General features: G+C 47.5%; 1 protein-coding gene across 1 annotated transcript in view; it reads left to right on the forward strand.

The window, feature by feature from the left end:
- Positions 1 to 17,092, forward strand: part of LOC125943510 (uncharacterized) — a 29,179-nt gene extending 12,087 nt beyond the window's left edge. Inside the window, exons 4-6 of the mRNA XM_049662859.1 lie at positions 5,326 to 5,408; positions 13,695 to 13,920; positions 16,982 to 17,092. Of these exons, the coding sequence (XP_049518816.1) occupies positions 5,326 to 5,408; positions 13,695 to 13,920; positions 16,982 to 17,002 (330 nt within the window). The 3' untranslated portion in view covers positions 17,003 to 17,092. The remainder of the gene's footprint in view (positions 1 to 5,325; positions 5,409 to 13,694; positions 13,921 to 16,981) is intronic.
- Positions 17,093 to 20,163: the final 3,071 nt, after the last annotated feature.

Genomic DNA, 20,163 nt, shown 5'->3' on the forward strand with positions numbered 1-20,163 from the left:
TGGTTGACTGCCACAATGGCCCAGCCATTTCTAGCCAACGTCAGGGGAAGGCGCCCATACAAATCGATGACGATGCGTCCAAACGGCAGGTAGGGCAAGGTAAAGGTTGCAGACCGGCTGGCGAGAGGCGGGGCGAAGATTTCCGGCGCTGGCAATCGGGACAAGAGCGAACGAACTTGTGAACGTAGCTGTACATCCCGCGCCAGTAATACCGCTGTTGAAGACGCTGGTAAGTCTTGAAAACGCCGGAGTGCCGACACTGTAGATCAGCGTGGAAAGCTGCGCATATTTCGGAACGGAGACTGCGGGGTACCACTAACAACCACTGGCTTTCGTCGGGGTTATAACTGCATCGGTGAAGCAGGTTGTCGCGAATGGCAAAGTGACGTGCTTGGCGACGCAACGTGCGAGTGCTTGGGTGTGCCGACGAACCAGAAAGCAAGTCTAGAAGGGAGGCAATCCAATGGTCCTTGCGCTGCTCAGAAGCGATGGTCTTAATGTCGAGCGAAGAAACAATCATCTCGGTTAAGGAGATGCAGGTATTGTCACGCAAGGGAGAGCGCGAGAGGGCATCGGCGTCAGAATGTTCGAGTCCGTTGCGGTACAGCATGCGGATATCGTAGTCCTGCAGGCGAAGTGCCCATCGAGCAAGACAGCCTGAAGGGTCCTTCAAGGACGATAGCCAACGTAGTGCATGGTGGTCCTTGACTACGTCAAATGGACGGCCATATAAATAAGGCCAGAACTTAGTCAGAGCCCAGATGATGGGTAAGCATTCGCTTCCTGTCACAGTGTAATTTGTCTCAGCTTTCGTAAGCGTGCGACTTGCATAGGCGACGACATACTCAGGAAACCCTTGTTTGCATTGGGCAAGAACAAAGCCGAGGCCAACGCCACTGGCATCTGTATGCACCTCAGTAGAAGCTGTCGGATCGTAGTGGCGCAAAATTGGCGGAGACGTAAGCAGATGACGGAGCTTTGTGAAGGCCTCGTCGCACTGGGACGACCACGAAGTGAGGGGCCCGTTGCGTGTAACCAGTTTCATCAGGGGTGAGATGATGGCGGCGAAATTGCGAATAAAGCGTCTGAAGTAAGAACCTGTGGAACTGCGAAATTTTTTGACAGACGTTGGCTTAGGGAATTTGCCGAAAGCCCGAAGCTTGGCTGGATCGGGGAGTATCCCATCCTTGGATACGACGTAACCGAGGATTGTCAGCTGCCGAGCTGCAAATCGGCACTTCTTTAGGTTTAGTTGTAGGCCTGCGTTTGTTAATCACGTCAAAACACACTATAGGTGTTGAAGGTGCGTTGTGAAGTCCGGCGCAAGAACAATAACGTCGTTAAGATAGCACAAGCGTGTGTGCCACTTCAAGCCCCGCAGAACGGTGTCCATCGATCATGCGCTCAAAAGTTGCGGGCGCATTACAAAGTCCAAAAGGCATTACGTTAAATTCGTATAAGCTGTCGGGTGTCACAGAAGCTGTCTTTGGTCGATCGGCGTCAGCCATGGGTACTTGCAATAGCCTGAGCGCAGATGTAAAGATGAAAATAATTCTGTGCCTTGTAGACTCTCAATGACGTCGTCTATGCGAGGGAGAGGGTAGACGTCCTTGTGTGTGATATTTTTGAGGCGCCGGTAGTCTACACAGAACCACGCAGAAACATCTTTCTTCCTAACGAGGACCACAGGGGATGCCCATGGACTGTTGGAAGGTCGTATCACCTCGCGGCAAAGCATGTCGTCGACTTGTTCGTTGATTACACGATGCTCTGTAGGAGATACACGATACGGGCGTTGCCGCAATGGCGGTTGCGAGCCAGTGTCGATGCGGTGTGTAACAGTTGATGTCCGGCCTAGGGAAGATTGCCCGACATCGAAAGAAGAACGAAATTGTTCTAAGAGGCACACAAGTTGAGATCGCTTGACCGGCGTGAGGTCATCGGCAATAGAAGAACCAAACACATCAGTGAACGGTCTCTCACAGGCAGAAATAGAAGTGGGCGCACTTGGAGCTAGCACAGTAACTTTCATCGGGCACGCCCATAACTTGCACGTCTTTAATCGCTACTACATTGCCTAAACATTCCCTTCGGAGCAGCATCACAGGGTATGGGAACGGGTTGCAAACGAAAATGGTGCTGTAGCCCTGCTTGATGTCCACTGTCGCAAAAGGTAGTAGCAGGCCTGTCCGAGTAAGGAAGCGGTCAGATGGAGACAGCAGCGCAACAGCGACTGAGATTCCGCTGCAGTACATGGGCACTACTGTTGACGCCCAGGGAGGAACGTGGGTGTCGTCGTAGAAAATTAGCTTCCTCTACAGTGAAGTATTGTCGGTGATCGGCAAGTCTAACAGCGGCGAGAGTTTCATCTCGACCCGTGCGCAATGGATAAACGGCATTGAAGCGCGAGAGAAAAACACAGGCGAGGATAACCTCTTGAGAACACGAGGTGAGGATGATGAATTTTATGGCGTACAGAATGTCCTCAATGGCAACACGAGCAGTGCAAGCCGCTAAGGGGAGGATATGCTGAGCACTGGCTGTGCGGAGGGACAGTCCAGAAAGGGGCGTCGGGACTTTCCGAAGTAGGCGGCAAAGCTTAGCGTCCATAACATACGGCGGCTCCTGTGCCGCGAGTGCAGATGCGCGAACACCGTCAAAAAACACTTCGATCACATTTGAAGGGCTGCGTTGAGGACTTTCACGTTTCGACGGTGCCGCAGCCCTCGCCTGTTGGACTGCGACGATTAGTTCTCCTCTACCCGAGTTACGGGGTGGGGTCGCATCGGCGACACTGAGCCACGGCATGGAGACGGTGCACGGCGTGTAGTTGACGTCGGGCGCAAACTCGGCGACAGAGCCGAATGGGGGTCGTAATATAGACGTTTTAACTCGCTTGATACGGCTGATGCGGCGCTAGGCGGCTGAGCGCGATTACAATAACGAGCGACGTGACAGGCAAAGCATATCGGCCACACACAAAGTATATCGGCCGGTTGTCGGAAGTACGCCACCGGTTCGCTGGGACAGGTCCCATCCATGTAAGAGGTCGCGTTGTACAGGGCGGATGCTGGTATGACGGCATGGCGGGCTGCGGTTGGGGCCTAGCCGCGACGTCGCCATAACGGAGAGGCACACTCGGAGAGAGTAGTTGAGTCCTCACGACGGCATCAGCGTAGCTTAGTGGAGCAGCCACAGGAAGATTTTGATGCTGGTCTGGCAACACCTCGGCGATTTCCTGCTCGATCACGCGACAGAGCGTGGGCATAACATTCGTTGCGGGCTGTTGCACATGCGGCGGCTGAGCGAAGGTTAGCATGGAGAGCTGGCATACAACTTCCTCCCGAACGAACGCTTTCATTTCTGTAAGCAGTGCTGTTCGGTCGGAGATGGTGGCAATGTGTTCGTCACGCGATGAAGGGCGACGTGTCAAGGAGCGCTGCCTTCGTAGCTCCTCGTACCTTTGGCATAGAGTGATGATGTCTGTCACGGACTGAGGATTTTTTGCAATTAGCATGTTCAACGCATCGTCTTCAATCCCTTTCATGATTTTCATATTTTGTCGGATTCCGACATCCTCGCGTTGACTCGTTTGCAGAAGTCCAGAACATCTTCAATGTAGCTAGTAAATGAGTCAGCCGGCTGCTGTGCACGTTCGCACAAACGCGATTCCGCTTGCAGCTTGCGCACCGCAGGGCGACCAAACACCGCCACCAAAGAATTCTTGAACGAGGACCACGTCAGAAAATCGGTCTCATGGTTGCTGTACCAGAGACTGGCTACATCCGCGAGATAGAAGATAACATTGCTTAGCTTTGCGGGGTCGTCCCATTTGTTGTGACGGCTGACCCTCTCATACGTTGTCAGCCAATCCTCCACATCGGTTTCGTCCGCGCCGCTGAAGATGGCAGGGTCCCTGTGGCGAGGCACACCAGAGCACATGACAGACTGAGCAGGCGCTTGCTGGGGTGGGGTAGGTGGCCCTTGCTGGGATGCGTCTTCTGACATGGTTGAGCGAAGGGTACGGGATCGAAGTTCCAGGATTTACTTTCTAGGCCGAAGCACTCTCCACTACTTCTAAAGGTGTTTATTAGGCACCAGCCTTTTGGACCAACCGTTAGTTCAGGGCCCGAGCTCTCAGCACGAGCGGCGTTTCTCGAGGAGAGCGCAGGAGCGATCGACCCACTAGAAAGGGCTGGAGAGCATGACCCACTGTGGCGTTCGTATCCTTTGCTACAGAAGAAAATACAAATATTCCACTAAGAAGAGAAGAGTGCTCCTCCAAGTGCTTTGGCACTGGCTACTCGAGCTGCCGACCCCATTCGGTTTCCTTGCGTATTAAAATAACTTTTGCTTGGCGGTATAACGTTGTCGAGCCCTGTCGGCATGTATCCGACATCTTACTGCCAAACTCATCTTCGCTGGGACCCATTGTAGCAGAATTTTAAATTTCCCGTTGCACTCCAACGCGACTTTCGACCAGCCATAGAAAGTTAAGCAACGGGAAGCGGAGCCCATCGCAAACGCTCACAGGGTTATCCTCATACCGTTATCCGCTATCACTGCGCTAGGTCAGCCCAACCAGTGCCCTCTCTATTTATGTGTGCTCCTTGCCTCTTGTCACCCGATTAAATAAAGACTTGTGCGTGTAGGCAGCTTTCAATGCATACAAATACAATGCATACAAAAGGTGCTTCCTATAAACAAGAGAGCGTTTCAGACCTTATAGTTAATTTTTTTGCACAATTAAGTTGGAGTTGGATAATTTTACTTTTTGTTTAATTCCTAATTTTTATAAAATTATGATCACTTGATTCCTATCTACCTACCCTCAAAGTTTGAATTCTTTTACATTTATTCCTTGTATTATTTTCAACTACCTTGTCCGTTGCCAATCCCCCAGCGAGGGTATTGGTCACTCACTACTTCACTCACTACACTACAAAGGCAGCGCGATCGGCAACTATCTGTTCCGTCGCATTGAGGAAAATGCAGAGAACATCCAGAAGAATGCTGAAGTCGACCGTTTAGTGCATAACTCGTTCAGGACATAACACATTGGTGGTGTTTGTTCTTGACACAGACACTCTAATTTATGAATAGTAAGGAGCCTTTCAGCAGCTGCGGGAATGTAGTCGCGGATGCTTTTCCAAAGATTTCGATGAGAATTTACGTTAAATTCTATTGTGTTAAAGGTGTATGTATGTGAATGCGCCTAGAAATGCTGGCCCAATTGTTGATGTGTGTTAGAAAATGTTTTTTGTTGTTGTAATAGACATATACACCTAATCTTTTAATTAAATGAAGTTGTTGTTGTCTTTCCAGCCTACTTTGGAAATGCCCACAACGCCGAAGCTCGCCCCTGGTGCTTACATTGAAATCACTGGAAACGTGGAGGCAGGCTTTGAGTAAGTCATGGTCAAACACCACTTTTTTAGTAGTAGCAAAGCTAGAAACTTGTTCAATAGAGCTCATAAACGCCGAATCTAGGGGTTATGACTCGTTTTCCTCACAATATACAAACAGCAGCCTAGAAGGTGCAATGTGAATGTCCATAAGAACCTCTGAAATGACCAAGGAGGGAGAAACTGATGTCATATTCAAGAAAGTTCTCGAGATCGCATCATCCAGCAAGTTTCCTAGAGCAAAAAAATAGGGACAGCTTCACATTAGTGGTGTGAAGACTGGGCAAACAGCGAAGCTGGCGACCCCACCTAGCTTCATCTCGGTTATGCCTCGAGACTCGGCCACGTTTTGCGCAATATCATCCCGGAATCATCGACAGCCCAAGGAGCAACGAACACTCGGTCATTTAAGTATATGGACGCTCAAACGTTGTTTCTTGGTTTTGCGGGGTCATAACTCCGGATCTTCTGCGAATCGCCGATGTTTCGCCGCCGCTTCGGCGGCGCAATACTCGGGATCGGACCGAAGTCGTCTCACTCGCTCTCGAGTAGATGCGCGGCTGCGTGGTGATGATGATGATGATGATGTCCTCAGCACATGGCTCGTACCCACTTCGGGGATTGGCCAAGAATTGAGCGCCTGAACTTTTAGATATGGATTCTGAAACTACAGTTAATGTGCAATTTTGTAACCAGAACAGAACATTCACGCCATGCTTCCTCCTCTTCGGGAGTGATGCTCTTCTGCGGCCGTCCCATCTTCGCGGCGATGTGTCGGCGCGGAGACGGCGGGGTTTTGCGTCGCTGCAGCGGAGACGCGGAGCTATATATCCCGTGGGTCGGCGCAGTGATGTCACGGCTTAGCTCCGCCTCTGCGCAGCTGCGGCAACCACTCCGCACGACGCGGTGACGTCACGGCTTACGCAGATGTGGCGAGGCTCGGCGCGGTCGGTGCAGCTGGGGTGAAGTGTTGCTAGGCGAAGCATGGTGACGTCATCGCCAGGCGGAGGTTTTGCGACGTACACTCGACGTACCATCCTCGAGTTTAAACAGTTTCGCTAGTTGACGTTGGTATGTGCCATTGTGCGTGGACCCTTTCTGCACATCCTTCAGGATCGGCCCACATTTCGGGCGTACGCCACCGGACTCCCTCCAGCTTAAACAGCTTCACTGTTAAAATCTTCTCAGCCTTTTCAAACGCACGTGTGCGCTCCCGGGCTGCATCTCATTACCTCTTACATCTTTTGCCTCATTAGGCTGCACTGCATGGTTTTGCTCACTCCCTGCAATCCCACTTGCGTTGTACTGCGCGCCTGTAAGACCACGAGCACTGGTGTGGCTCCGCAGGTTCATCGATAGATTGATTGATGAATCAGGCCTCGCTAGTTTCTTTACGCTGGCAAAGCTGCACATTGTTGCGAATACATGACTAAGCGACCACATTGGACTAATTTTCTAACACATATCAGCTCTTCACTGTCGAGCATAGCACCGCGTGTTCTACATGTGCCCTACGCAACTAAGACGTTTTTCAACCAGGTAACAGAATGAACGGAACCGCTTCTACTTTTTGATCAGACAAGCGAGTTGTGTGGTGGTGTCTATAGTATATACGCAAGTTTTACGCATTTCAGTACAAATCAAACTTTTTAAATGCATTGTAAACAATCTAGAGCTTGCATAAATATGGCAACTACAGCTGTTATTTTTGTTACGTAAAGCAGCGGAAAATTCTTTTGCTCACTGTATATATCTAGAAGACGATGCGCTTCTCGGAACAGTATATTAATCAGCGATTCCGCCTTCAATCCGATTTTCTTCTGCGTCTATGCATCTCACAATTATTTGAGCAATTTAATTCGGCAAGGTCCATTTTTTGCGTGTGGGCCATGGCACCGGCCGGACGCTATGGCCAACGTAATAATAAGAGGTACCAAGGCACTTAAGTCTCCTTACGCGCACTGAATACCACAGAATTCTGGGCGTGTCGAATCAACGTACAAATATTTCGACGTTCATGTGCAAACTTGGCATGACGAACTTTCCAGTGCGTATGTCATTTTCACTTTGTGCGTCCGAATTTCCATGACACTCAGTTTTTTCAACGAACCTGTCTTTAGCGCATGTGCGACCAGGTTTATTGTCGTTGACAACGTTGCTGGAACGCAGGTTTAAGCAGGCACTCCTAGGGCTGTCCGTTGCACGGGGTTCACTAGCGATCACGGCACGGTCCTTCGTCTTCATCTTCAGACGGCACATACACAGGGGCGCCTCTGCTTCATTACAATGCCCCGGGAGCGAAGCGTAGCCATCCTGGCGACTCAGGGCGCAGAGATGAGCGGGTCGTAATGCGGTTTCAGGCGGTTTACATGAACTGTCTCTCGCCCGTGACGACGCAGGTCTGGTGACACTCTGAGCGGCTCGACGATGTAGTTGACAGGTGAAGTGGCATCAATGATACGGTACGGACCGTGATAACGTGCCAGGAGTTTGGAAGAGAGGCCAGGAATGTGGGCTGGTATCCAAAGCGAAACAAGCGAATCAGGAGCAACGTTGTGTAGTGGTTGATGAGTACGGTCATGTCGTGTCTTTTGACGTTCTTGAGTCTCGCTAGTCAGGGCACATGCGAGCTGACGGCAATAGTCGGCATACTTGGCGACTTCAAAAAACAGAGTATACTCTGTAGCGCCAGGTTGGTACGGCAGTAAGGTGTCCAAAGGGCATGAAGGCCCACGGCCATACACAAGGAAAAACGGGGAAAAGCAGGTAGTCGCTTGCGTCGCCGGGTTGTATGCGAACGTAAGGGGAGTACAGTGTTCCAGTTGGAGTGGTCGGATGAAATATACATGTGCGATTGACCCGCTCGGTCAGACCGTTTGTTTGGGGATGGTATGCGGTCGATTTTCGGTGAATGATCCTGCACTCCGTGAGGAGGGCTTCGACACCATCCGACAAGAAGACACGGCCCCTATCACTCAGTAGTTCTCGGGGAGCACCGTGGCGAAGAACAAAATTGCGAAGGATGAAAAACCCAACTTCACGGGCGGTCGCTGCGGCAGAGCTGCAGTCTCAGCGTAGCGAGCAAGATGATCTATGCCGACAATAATCCACCGATTTTCACACCCGCTGCACGGAAGCGGGCCGTAGAGGTCAATGCCGACGCGGTCAAAAGGACGAGCCGGGCATGGAAGCGGCTGCAACGGTCCTGTGAAACGGTTTGTAGGTGTCGTGCCTTTTTGGCATGTAGTACAAGACTGAATGTACTTTTGCACAAAGTTGTACTTGCCTCACCAATAATAGCGCTGACGCAACCTTGTGTAAGTTTTGAGGACGCCGGCATGGGCGCTTAGAGGATCAGCGTAAAAAGACGCGCAGATGTCAGAGCGGATATGACGAGGCATAGCAAGGAGTCATTTCCGACCATCAGGCATATATTTGCGGCGATATAGAATGTTGTCGCGCACGGAAAAGTGGGTTGCTTGGCGACGCAGTGACGTGTCGAAGGGGCATCAGACGGAGCTGCAAGGTAGTCAAGTAACATTGCAAGTGCTGGGTCCTTGCGCTGCTCCGTGACCATGTCAGTGATGGTCAACGGTGACAGGGTGGACGAGGAAGCTGACAAATACGCCAAATCAGGCGTCAACGGAGAGCGGGAGAGCCCATCAGCGTTGTAGTGCTTGCGACCGGAGGGGTACATGACGCGGATTTTGTAGTCTTGCAAACGAAGTGCCCAACGTCAGAAGCGTCCCCACGGATCTTTCAAGGAAGGAAACGAACAAAGGGCATGGTGGTCAGTAACTAGCGCGAAAGAACGGCTGTAAAGGTATGGGCGAAACTTGCTTAGTGCCCAGATGATCGCTAGGCACTCTTTTTCTGTGACTGGGTAATTTAATTCTGCTTTCTTTAGAGTACGGCTCGCATACGCGACGACGTGTTCATCATAGCCAGCTTTCCGTTGTGCTAAGCCCGCACCAAGGACAACTCCGCTGGCGTCGCTGTGAACTTCCAAAATTTAATTCATGTACCTCTATTAGTTTTCCTAATAATGCGACCGAAATTAAGCAATATTTAGAATTCTGGTTATACTCTTGCCCATTTTTGCGGGAAGGTACTAAAGCTACGAAGCTGCGGTTTAATTAAAATAAGAAAGGTACATGAATGAAGTTTTGCGTCCTAAATGGAAATTTCTTGAACTCTAATTTATCCAAAATTTAGCTTCCTTGAGCGTGCAGTTTCTGGGCTGTTTACAACAGAGATTGCGATATTTGGCAATCTTCAAAAGCAATTTATCCAAAAAGTAAAATTCTACATTATTTTTCTGCCTCTAGGAAATAGATAAATATGTCCTAAAGCTACAGAGCAAGCCGCAGTGCAGTGAATGCGGTAGTTTCTTCTAAATATGTTCACAACTGAAACACAGTTCGCAAGAACCATGTATCTCATGCTTGTTCTTGAACGTTTATTTCTAAATCACATTAATCAATTTCTTTATGTTATATATAGTTAGAATCTACAAGAATCAGGTTTTTTATGCTATATACGACAACTTTATATCCTTAGACGGGCGCCACGGTTGCTCCAAAAGTAATGAAAACGGGCGCCTCGTGCCGCCGGAGTGGGACCGCCACCTTAATGAGGACGGATACGCTAGTTGAGCTTTTTGCCAGCAACATCTGCAATGCGCCGTTCTCGATGCCCTTGGGGATATGCTTGAGGATCCTTGATGTAACTGGGGAATGTCTCTCGAGGCTCCTGTGAGTGCTGGCGTAGACGCTGTTCAGCGCGTAGCTTACGTGCAGCTGCGCAATCAAACACTTCGGCATAAAGGGTCTCAAACGCTAACCAGCTTGTAAAGTCTGATTCGTGGTTGAGGAACCAAAGTTTGGCTAGGTCGGGGAGGTAGAAAAGCACGTGGGTCAGCTTAGACTGGTCGTCTCATTTGTTATGGGCACTTACACGTTCGTACGATGAGAGCCAGTCTTCCACGTCGTGTTCGGCGGTCCCACTGAAAATGGGTGGGTGGCGTTGACAAGGGACGCCGGTGCAGACGACAGTGGCAGCCGGTGGTGCAGGCAAAGAGTTGGTGGTATCAGGTATAGTGCAGGGCGATCTTGTTGGCAGGGTTCGAGTGCGGAGCTCCAGGACGAGGCGAAGGATCTCAGCAATCTCCACCAAATGCGACGATGGCTATTGTGGTTGACAACGTTGCTGGAGCGCAGGTATAAGAAGGCACTCCAAGGGATGTAGATGTAGATGTCCGTAGCACGGGGTTCATTGGCGATCACGGCACGGTCCTTCGTCTTCCTCTTCAGTCGGCACATACACAGGGGCGCCACTGCTTCATTACACTTGAAACATTCACAGAAGTTTATTTTTAATAAATTTAATACTTGTAGGATCTTTCTGTTATTTCTATTGACCATTTTCGCGGAGCAGTTTGCTTCGGACGAACGAGATGGCGATTTCGGCGGCGCGCATCACGCTGCCTCAGCGAAAGCGCACGAATACGAAAGCATTACATGTTCTCTCTTGCTTCTGCATTATGCACTGTTGGAAATTAAACTGGGTGATCGCTAACGAACTGTGCTCCACCCGCACTGCAAAATGTGGAATGGTGCAGGGAAGACGTGTGCAGTAGTTGGCTGAAAAAATAGTGACTGGTATATTAGGAAATAGAATGAATCTATGTGACCAAGTTAAGAGACCGCTGCTACATAAAGACTGCATGTGTTGCCGACCCTTCGCGATTCACTGCTTTCCCCGAGGATAAGAAAAATTAACCAGCGTTGTATGGCTAACCTACAAAGAAAGGACTTCAACCCCAGAACGTTGGCAAGAGTGAGTATAGAGTTCATCCAGAGTGACAAAGGCTGTAGGGCCGCTCGCTCGCATAGTAAGTTTCTTCCAGGTTATCTACACGCATCTTAACCAACTCATTTGTAAACTTACACCCACTCTATTGCTAACATATTAATAAGAGTTACAAAGGAACTTAAGTCTCTTTGCGTGCATTACTCATAGCATTCTGGGTGTGTAGGATCGATGTTCGAATATTTCGACGTTCATGTCACGTGACATTTTCTACATTACGTCCTCACTTGTTCATGTGACCTTGCAACTTCAGGTTCCTGTTTGGTCACGTTACTATGCCGCATGACGTGATCAGTTGGTCACGTGCTCGAATTGGGAAAAGCCAAGTCAAAGGTATGCCACCCACATTTTGGGGGTAGCCCAAATCAATTTTGGGAATGGGCCATGTCGGTTATGAGCGGGGTTCAACTGAATTTTCGAATTGGTCAAAAAGAATTTCGGGGGTGAGCCACCCAAATTATGGGGGTGGGCTAGGTTGGTTTTGAACGTGGGTCAACTGAATTTTGAGGGTGTGGGTCAATCGAATTTGGGGGGTGAATAAAGTCATTATTAGGGAGTGGGCCAGGGCGGTTTTGAACGTGGGTCAATTCAATTTTCAAATTAGGCAAAGTAAATGTTTTGAGTTTGGGCCACTGAATTTTTTCAGGTGGGCCAAGTCATTGTTTGGAGTGTGCCAGTTTGGTTTATAACGAGGGTCAACTCAATTTTCCAATTGGGCAAAGTCCATTTTTTGCGTGTGGGCCGCGGCAACGGACCGATGCCGTGGCCTGGGATTTCGCAGCTGGAGCTGCAGCTGGTCCAGCGCCGGGAACGTAACGTCATTACTTGGTCACGTGGGTTTTCTTACCATCGGAATTGAACGCCGGATGCTAGCTGGATTTTCCACTTGATGGGGCATAATAAGTTTTTTCGCCCTAATAAGTGAATGGGCGCACACTTCAACGAATGCGCCGAAGCATGGGTAAAGGCGACCGCACCAACAGCACAGGAATGTTCGAAGCTGAAGGTTTCGTGACGGTCCGTACATTAAGCGAATGGCTAGCGACTTTACGTCCTTGCTACAAGCTATTACCAAGTACAGAACGTGTGTGTTCAAAGCCCTGTGCGCAGCCAAAAGAAATCTATCCCAACTAAGCGCACCACGAACTATTATGCAGAAAATAATCAGATAGTGACCGCACCGAGGAACATTACAGAGTCATAAACTTGAAAGGTCGCTGCTTCGAGGTGTTTGCCAAATAAAAGATGAGGAGCGAAACACATGGATTCTAATTCATAAGCAGAAAGCTTGGACAGCTTAGAATACATTTCTACCTCCGCTTTTAGTGCAAGCACCGTATCCGCTGCTCACGCAGTTTGGAGAAAGCGTAACGAGCTCGGAAAGAGCTTACATGTCCTCTGAAGCTGTGAACAGAGTTTTGTGTCGTCGACCCAGTCACAATCGACGATATGCGCCGAAACAGAGGTTTTCTGAGTCGCACCGGGCGCCACGCACGTCCATTTACAATGGACGTGCGTGACGTGTACGCATGACCACATGATCAAACATGGCGGCGCCCACGGGATCTTCGCGAAAAGCGTAAAAAGTTTCCTGAAAGTACAATTTTGACGTGTTATTTAGTGGGTTGTATTTCAGACCTCACTTCATGTTAGAATCCACCACGAGTCTACGCTACTTTTACTTGTGGGATAACCAGATATTTATATTTCTGATCGCACAGTTCTATGTTGAGCAAACCTTCACAGCTAAACTGATTACAAATTCACCTGCAGTGCAAGAAATCTGTAGGACTGCGTTTCTTCAGTCTGTGGTGCAAAATATTTTCCTAATGACATTACACTCCCGAATTTAACTTACTGTCTGTTTCAGTCGGGTAGCAGGAGCCTTTACATCCGGAAAGCTATTCCCATTGATTGCGTGCAAACTTCTTGAGGCTGAGTTTTCACCTCAGCTCACAAGACCGTGGTTGCATGCGAACGGCTCACGCTTTCACGGATGCTGCAATATGTGCTTGACATGAGCACGCGGCAAGCCTGTTATTCATTTTTTGCAGTGAAGCGTGCATGTTTCGGTGTAGTGCGCTGAGATTGTGTCATATAATTTCAAAGGCTGATGCCCAGAGTGTAAATTTTGAAACTCCTGATGCTGCTCCTGTAGGCAAGAAATTATTGGCTCAAATACCCCGCAAAGAAAAAAAAACTTGCTTTCTTCAACTCGTTTGGAGCAGCCCAACTATGAGAACCGATAGTGCATTGCACATCAGCGAACCTCGTGAGATATACTATATTAGGTGCAGAAAATCTGTTTAAAATTAAACCTTTTCAGCAACAGTTTCCGCCTGCTTCAGCCGCAACGCAGGTGACGTTGTCCAAGTCGCGCACCTCACATGAAACCTGGCGCGTGTTCCTATCGCGCAGGCCCAAATTCCTGCTAAGCCAGAAGGGGTGGCCCGACCACAAGCCGCAATTGGTGTGCGCCGTCAAGCTGCCGGACGGCCAAGCCGACCGGGTCATCTGGGTGGTTCGCTTCTACGCGAAAAAGTTGACAATCGATACGGGAGAGAAGATTTACGTGCACGACCACAACTTCGTGGCACCAGCCCGGTTTGGTGTGCGAGAGTTCACGTTGCACAACGTCTTGCTGGTAAGCACCCTTATCACGTTCATTTTACATGACTTTGCTGCTTTTCATTGCAACTGTGAAGTCATAAACTTACACAGCAAAGCAAATGCAGTAAGTCTTTCCTAACTTTAAAAGTAGACTAAGATCGGTGTTATGTTCCATGATTTTACTTTCCAAGGTCCGGATCTATGATCCCTCGGCCACGTAATTCATGATCTTGTCTTAATAAAAGTGAGTAGATTGTGGTAAATATGTTTGGGAAAAACTTGATACTGCGCTCCACGCCTCTGAATGACTTAACAAAATATAAAGTCGTTGTCCAAGTTTGGGTGACACTTTTACTGCCAGTACTAGCACACCCGCGTGATGCTTTGATATTGTTGGACGAATCTGCCCGGTGTTAGATAGTCCACCACCCCAGCTGAAGGCGCTTGAGCCGAAGCTCGCACGAATAGCAGTATTCTGCTTTCCGTTGGCCTGATTTAGCTGACATCAACACCTGATGGCGCTGTGTGTTCAGCGTTGTCACCTTCGAGCTGGAGCAACATCCCCCTTGTACATATTGTCGCGCGTGTTTGGCACCCATACACTAGAACACACCAATTTGTTCCCAGCCACCTTGCAACTTACCTTTTTGCCACACCCAGTGCCTAGGTTCTAAGAGCATTGCGGCCACCATACGTGCCAAATTGCTTCAAACCCTTGATCAAATCTTCCAACTGCCAATTTATCAGGCAGTAGATAGCAGCGCATGAATCGTTGCCAATAAAAATTAATTATTATTTCTTTTTCATTGCAATGTCTATGGTGGTGGGCACTTAAAGCACTGATGGACAATGCAAGAACCCAGTTTTCCGGCTTTAGTTCTTATTGCGGTCGCTGATTTGGCGTCTAGCTTTGCTCAACCAATAACAGAATGCATTAGCTGCGACCACCAGTGAATGAGTACTCGTTACCGATGCTTTTATTTGTACTCAACACGTGTCTACAGTAGGAGAAGCCAGCGATCGTTCGTTAGAAGATATTTATTGCAAAGTTAGTGGCAGAGTGGTTCACAGTCACAGTAAATGCAGCGGCCGCTGTAACAGTTTCGTGCCAACATTATTAAAAATCTTCATTGCGAGGCTAATGAAGACGGAGGAAATTTAGTGTCCGCGGGAGTAGTTGTAGCAGTATGTGACTTTTAAAGGCAGGAAGTTGAAGAGAAAAGCGCAGCGCCGTAACTGTCGCTCGATTTGAGGACACCTCGACAAAACTGCACAGAGGAGGGTTGAAAGAAATAAATGAAGAGAGGAAGGAGGGCCTCACCATTTGAGTGACCATGGGAGCCACGAATGACCTCGTGTCTGTGTTATTTCACAGCATTAGGTGCACCCAGTGCTCAGTATTTGGGAGTTTTTGCATCCTGTTCCAAGTGAAATACGACTCCACTGAGTTCTTAACCCGAACTAGTTGTTCCGACAACATCTTTGTAAAGAAAAGTTCGAAAGCCGGGATAAGCAGGTAGGTTCCATTTTTTAGACAAGCCTTATTTTGCTTTTCGTTATAGGCACTCTCGAGGCGCGCTCGCGCCATCATCGTGCAGTCTTTCTATCGAGGCGCATGCGCCGTTCGAGCGGGGAGAGTCAGCGGGCGGGTATCCACAGATGCGAAATGCGTTTGGCTGCGAAAACAGTGAAGCAAAGTGAGCGCACCTTCAACACTTCACTCAAAGGGCTCACTGGCGGAGTCAGGATAGCGTTCAGCTTTAACCTGTTGGCATCGACGTTGCGAGCACACTTGTTATAAGCACACTAGCATCCCTGCTTGTCAGTGGCGTGAATGCACTGGTATGAGCCATGTGGACAGTAAACGTCAACCTAACGTTACCTCGTATTTCACTAGGTGCTGACTAACACTCGTACACTTTAGCAACGATGGTGCATCACGTGCATCATAGAGGTGTGACACCTGCAACGCCACTCATGGCGCTCGTCACCATGCCAGCGCTGTGCAGATGCCTTTTGCCCAACAGCAGTTGCCTTGCGTGCTCAGTCACGCCAATAGTTAGAACACCTCAGTCGAGTTGAAGCGCAATGCTGAGGGTTGCTATCGCTATGAGTGATTCGCCCTTCGGCCAAAAATACCAAGGTTTTACGCGTCGTTTTATTGTCAACTTTTACCATTTCAGGATCTCCCTTTTCTGAGCTACTAACCATTTCTGCTTTGTCTTGTGTCTCTTCATTTCATCATTTGCTGTTATCTTCAAGGAACTTCCACTCGTGAATAAAATGGCCCAAGTAGAACTCAGTCTGAGATGTAGAGTCCTTGATAACTGACATGTCAAGAGGAACAATGAAAGGGTTAAATAGTAAGAGCTCTACAAGATTTTACTGCACGTGTTCGCTGTACCTTAACCGGTTGGCAGTCTATTTTTTAAAAGCGGGCCGCATACTGCCAGTAAACGCAGTTGTAGGGCACCGCTCTTGAGTGAGTTTGCCGCTCGCTTGCCCCGTCGTTTGTGTTGTTGACTTTAATTTTGCGGTGAAGCTGCCACGGCCGAGCGTTCAAGTCATGTTCAACAGCCGACCGCCACAGTCTCTGACACATCACAGTGGCTTTTACAGAGTGTCAGACTTTACTGTTCGGTGATATAAAGCGTAATTTCTAACTCGAGTACCCAAAGGCCCATACGGGCATTACATTGGGCTGTCACAATAAATCAATGATAGTTCTGTACACGATTCAAACACATAACCATCTCAGAATAAGATAACACAAGCGAACGAAAAATTCAAAAACCAGTACATCGAACTCGATGAGTAAATTAATATACAGCCCATTCAAAATATTGAAGGCCGTTAGAATGCGTGGTACAAAAAATCAAGGCTACTTAGAACGCACAATTGAACGGAAAACTGCTTCTTACAATAAATGCACATTCCAGCAGATGCTGGAACGTGTATTTTTGGTATGCTTATGTTTGTGTCTTTATCAATGTTTCTGCTTTGAAGAGAGACGGGACTATGTGCTTCTTGAATGACTATTTACCTAAAAACTTTGTCAATGTTTACCTTGGCTACATTTTATTCCCCTGCTGCAGGTGACAAGTTCAAACCTGTAAAAATGTGCATGCGTTGCTCCACGTACCGAAGAATGCCGAATTTATTTCATTGGCTACGGCAAGGACCACAATAAACATATTTCTGGTTAGTCTCATGATAGGCAACAGCGTTTCTAACTGCTTTTTCTTACATTTAACTTGACATTTACTTGGCAGATATCTGCCAAACTTCACCGCACTGCACCAGTATAACTGAATTGGCAGCATCTTGAAAAATGATATTTCAGAATGGCGCCCAAACTTCAACAACATTTAGTTAGAAACATCGAAAGGGTACGCCCTTTCCTGAGCACGTATATATACGGAACTTAGTCGTTAAGTCATTGCTCCGTTATAGCAGAATTTTGGTTAGGATGCAAACACTGTTAAAGCGGAGCAGGAAAGCTACGAACAAGTGCCGTAAATGGTCGTATTATTAGAAGTGCGTGTGCTTTCAACGTTGCCATCTAAAAGGTGTTGAAACTCAGGCGGCCTTTTCAAATATTATTTTGATAAAAGTTGTCCATTGAATTAAGTTGATTAGATAATAACAATTAACCAATCAATCGTATATTAAATCAACAATTTATTTAGCGTGCCCAGGAACAACACCAGTGTCTCGGTGCTGGCGCATATACATTGTATATGACACTGGGGACAAGCAGTAAAAGTTTTTAGAAATGGCAGCTTGACAGAGCCACATTCTCTCGTTGATGATGATGATGATGACATTATCATGTTTGGCGCATACCCACTCACGGGGATCGGCCAAGAGTCGGGCAGATTTTATATAATACGTGCTAAGTGAATAAATTTAGCAAATGTCTAATTTTGGTAAATATACTAAAGTGAACAAATTCTAATACGATTCAGTGGACAATCAATATATAAAAAGTAGGCATACTAGTACAAGAGGCAATAAGGTAATGATAAATGGAATAATATGATTAACAATGGAACCGGTTTGATTCAACAATGAATTTCTCTATGGCGATGCATACATTCCTGTGTGAGTGTCTAAGCACAGAAGCTCCAAAAGACAGCAGTTCTGGAGTGTTCAATGGCAGGCCGAGCTGTCGCATTGCAATTTGCAATGTTCTTTTTCTTAAGGAGGAGAAACGCCGGCAGTCCATTAAGTAATGGTTGATCGTTTCGAATGTGTTACAGAAATGGCACAAAGGGGAAATCGCCAGACCTGATCGGTGCATGTAAAAATTTAGGCGGGGGACTCGACATCGCATTCTTGTTAATGCCACTTCTCTTTCTCTGGATTTGCAAAAGTTCCTGCTCCAAGGGAATTGTAAGTGGTGCAGTTCGGTGGATGATGCTAGATCTGATTTTGATGCCATAAGGGTGTATCTTCTAAACCTGGCAGACGTTATGAAACCCGTCGTTGGAAAAAGGGAACACACAGGGCCTGTAATAGAAGCCTTTGCCAGGCTATCTGCCGCTTCATTCACAAATATGCCTTTGTGACCAGGTACCCATACTAATCGCAAATTCCGCAAATGACATGGAACCAATGAGTGCAATGAGTGCAAGTGATCTTGGAGTAAGCCGGTAAGAATATGCCAGGGAAGTTGCTTCGCATGGTTGGGGTATATGTTATCATAAGTAATAACCAATGAATTTCGGATACTACTTACCGTGATTATTTCATTTAAACGTACATTTAACGGACTCAATAAAGATTCTGTTTTATTCAGCTGTGGCGTGTGAAATCGAGGCCACGAGACTCCAAAAAATAAAGCTGGTTGCCTAATAAATATCGACTGGGATCTTCTTATTGGTGGTTCATAGAGCCTTATGAACGTTTGAACAGTGAGTATTTTAAATCTAATTTCTAGGGAAGGAAGTCGTGATTCCTTGTAGAGCACGGCGTTAGCTACAAACTTTGGCAGCCCCAGACATAAGCCAAGTGCTTCCTTTTCCAGCAAAAGTAGTGGACGTAGTTTATAAGCAGGGGAGCCAGAGAATAATACACAGCCGAACTCTTGTATTGGCCGGATATAGACCTGCGGTAAATGATTATAAGTCTCTCTGCGCATGCCCCATTGGTTATTGCTAATTCTTTTCAATATCCCCATTGCACGGGAAGCTTTTGAAGTTATATTTTCAATATGTTGACGCCAGTTAAGGTTTCCATCATAAATAATTCCTAGGTATCTGACTTTTTCCACTTGTGGAATAGTGGAATGGCGGTACGAAAGAAATATCGTAAATGGGTCTTGTGCCGGAAATACAATAACAGCGCTCTTATTTACATTAAGAGACAAGTGGATACTACCCAGCCAAGCTTCCAACACGCATAACTATTCCTGTAAGTACTCGTACAGTGACTGAATATCATTTGCCGACACTAAAAACGCTATATCATCAGCGTAAACGTACGTGCATATATTCTGACGACAAGGAATGGAGCTTGGCAAGACATTAAACAAAAGCGGCGATAACACTGAGCCTTGTGCAACCCCGCGTGTTTGTCTGAATTTTCTTGATGCAATTCCACGTTGCGCACAGTAAAACTCCCTGCCCTGCAAGAACTCAGCAGTCCACGTTACGAAGTAATCAGGTAATCCAATTTCCTGCATCCTTTTCATTAAAATAGGGTATTCCACACTATCGTATGCTTTTGAAATGCCTAATGTAACTAGAGCTGCACATTGGTTGTGGTAGCGAGCCAATTGAACTCTGCTTTCTAGGTCGACGTGTGCCCACCAGATTGACATCCCTGGCCTAAATCCAAATTGACAGGGGCTCAATAATTCTCTTGTTGTCACAAATACAATCATGCGGGTGTATAATAACCTTTCTATTAATTTTACAAAATTTGATGTTAGAGAGATTGGCCGAATATTGTCTAGTACATAACCTTCGTTTTGGTCTTTAAGCAGTGGAATCACCTTCGCGATTTTCCACGCAGGAGGGATATACGCATATTGTATTGAGTGATTTACAGTATCTAACAGAACGTTAGGAGCGATGTCAAATAGAAGTTTAAGCATATTAGTACTGAGTCCATCAGGACCTGGGGCTGCAGCTGGTGGACATGAAACAGCTTCCGACAATACTGACAAAGAAATCTCTTCTAAATCTTCAAATGTGTCCTGTCTTTGAGGAGAGGAGGGAAAACAGGTCGAGAATCGGATCTCCAAACCTCTCGCAATTACCTCTAGAGATTC

Source organism: Dermacentor silvarum, chromosome 2 (genome assembly GCF_013339745.2).
Source record: "Dermacentor silvarum isolate Dsil-2018 chromosome 2, BIME_Dsil_1.4, whole genome shotgun sequence".
Classification (NCBI taxonomy): domain Eukaryota; kingdom Metazoa; phylum Arthropoda; class Arachnida; order Ixodida; family Ixodidae; genus Dermacentor; species Dermacentor silvarum.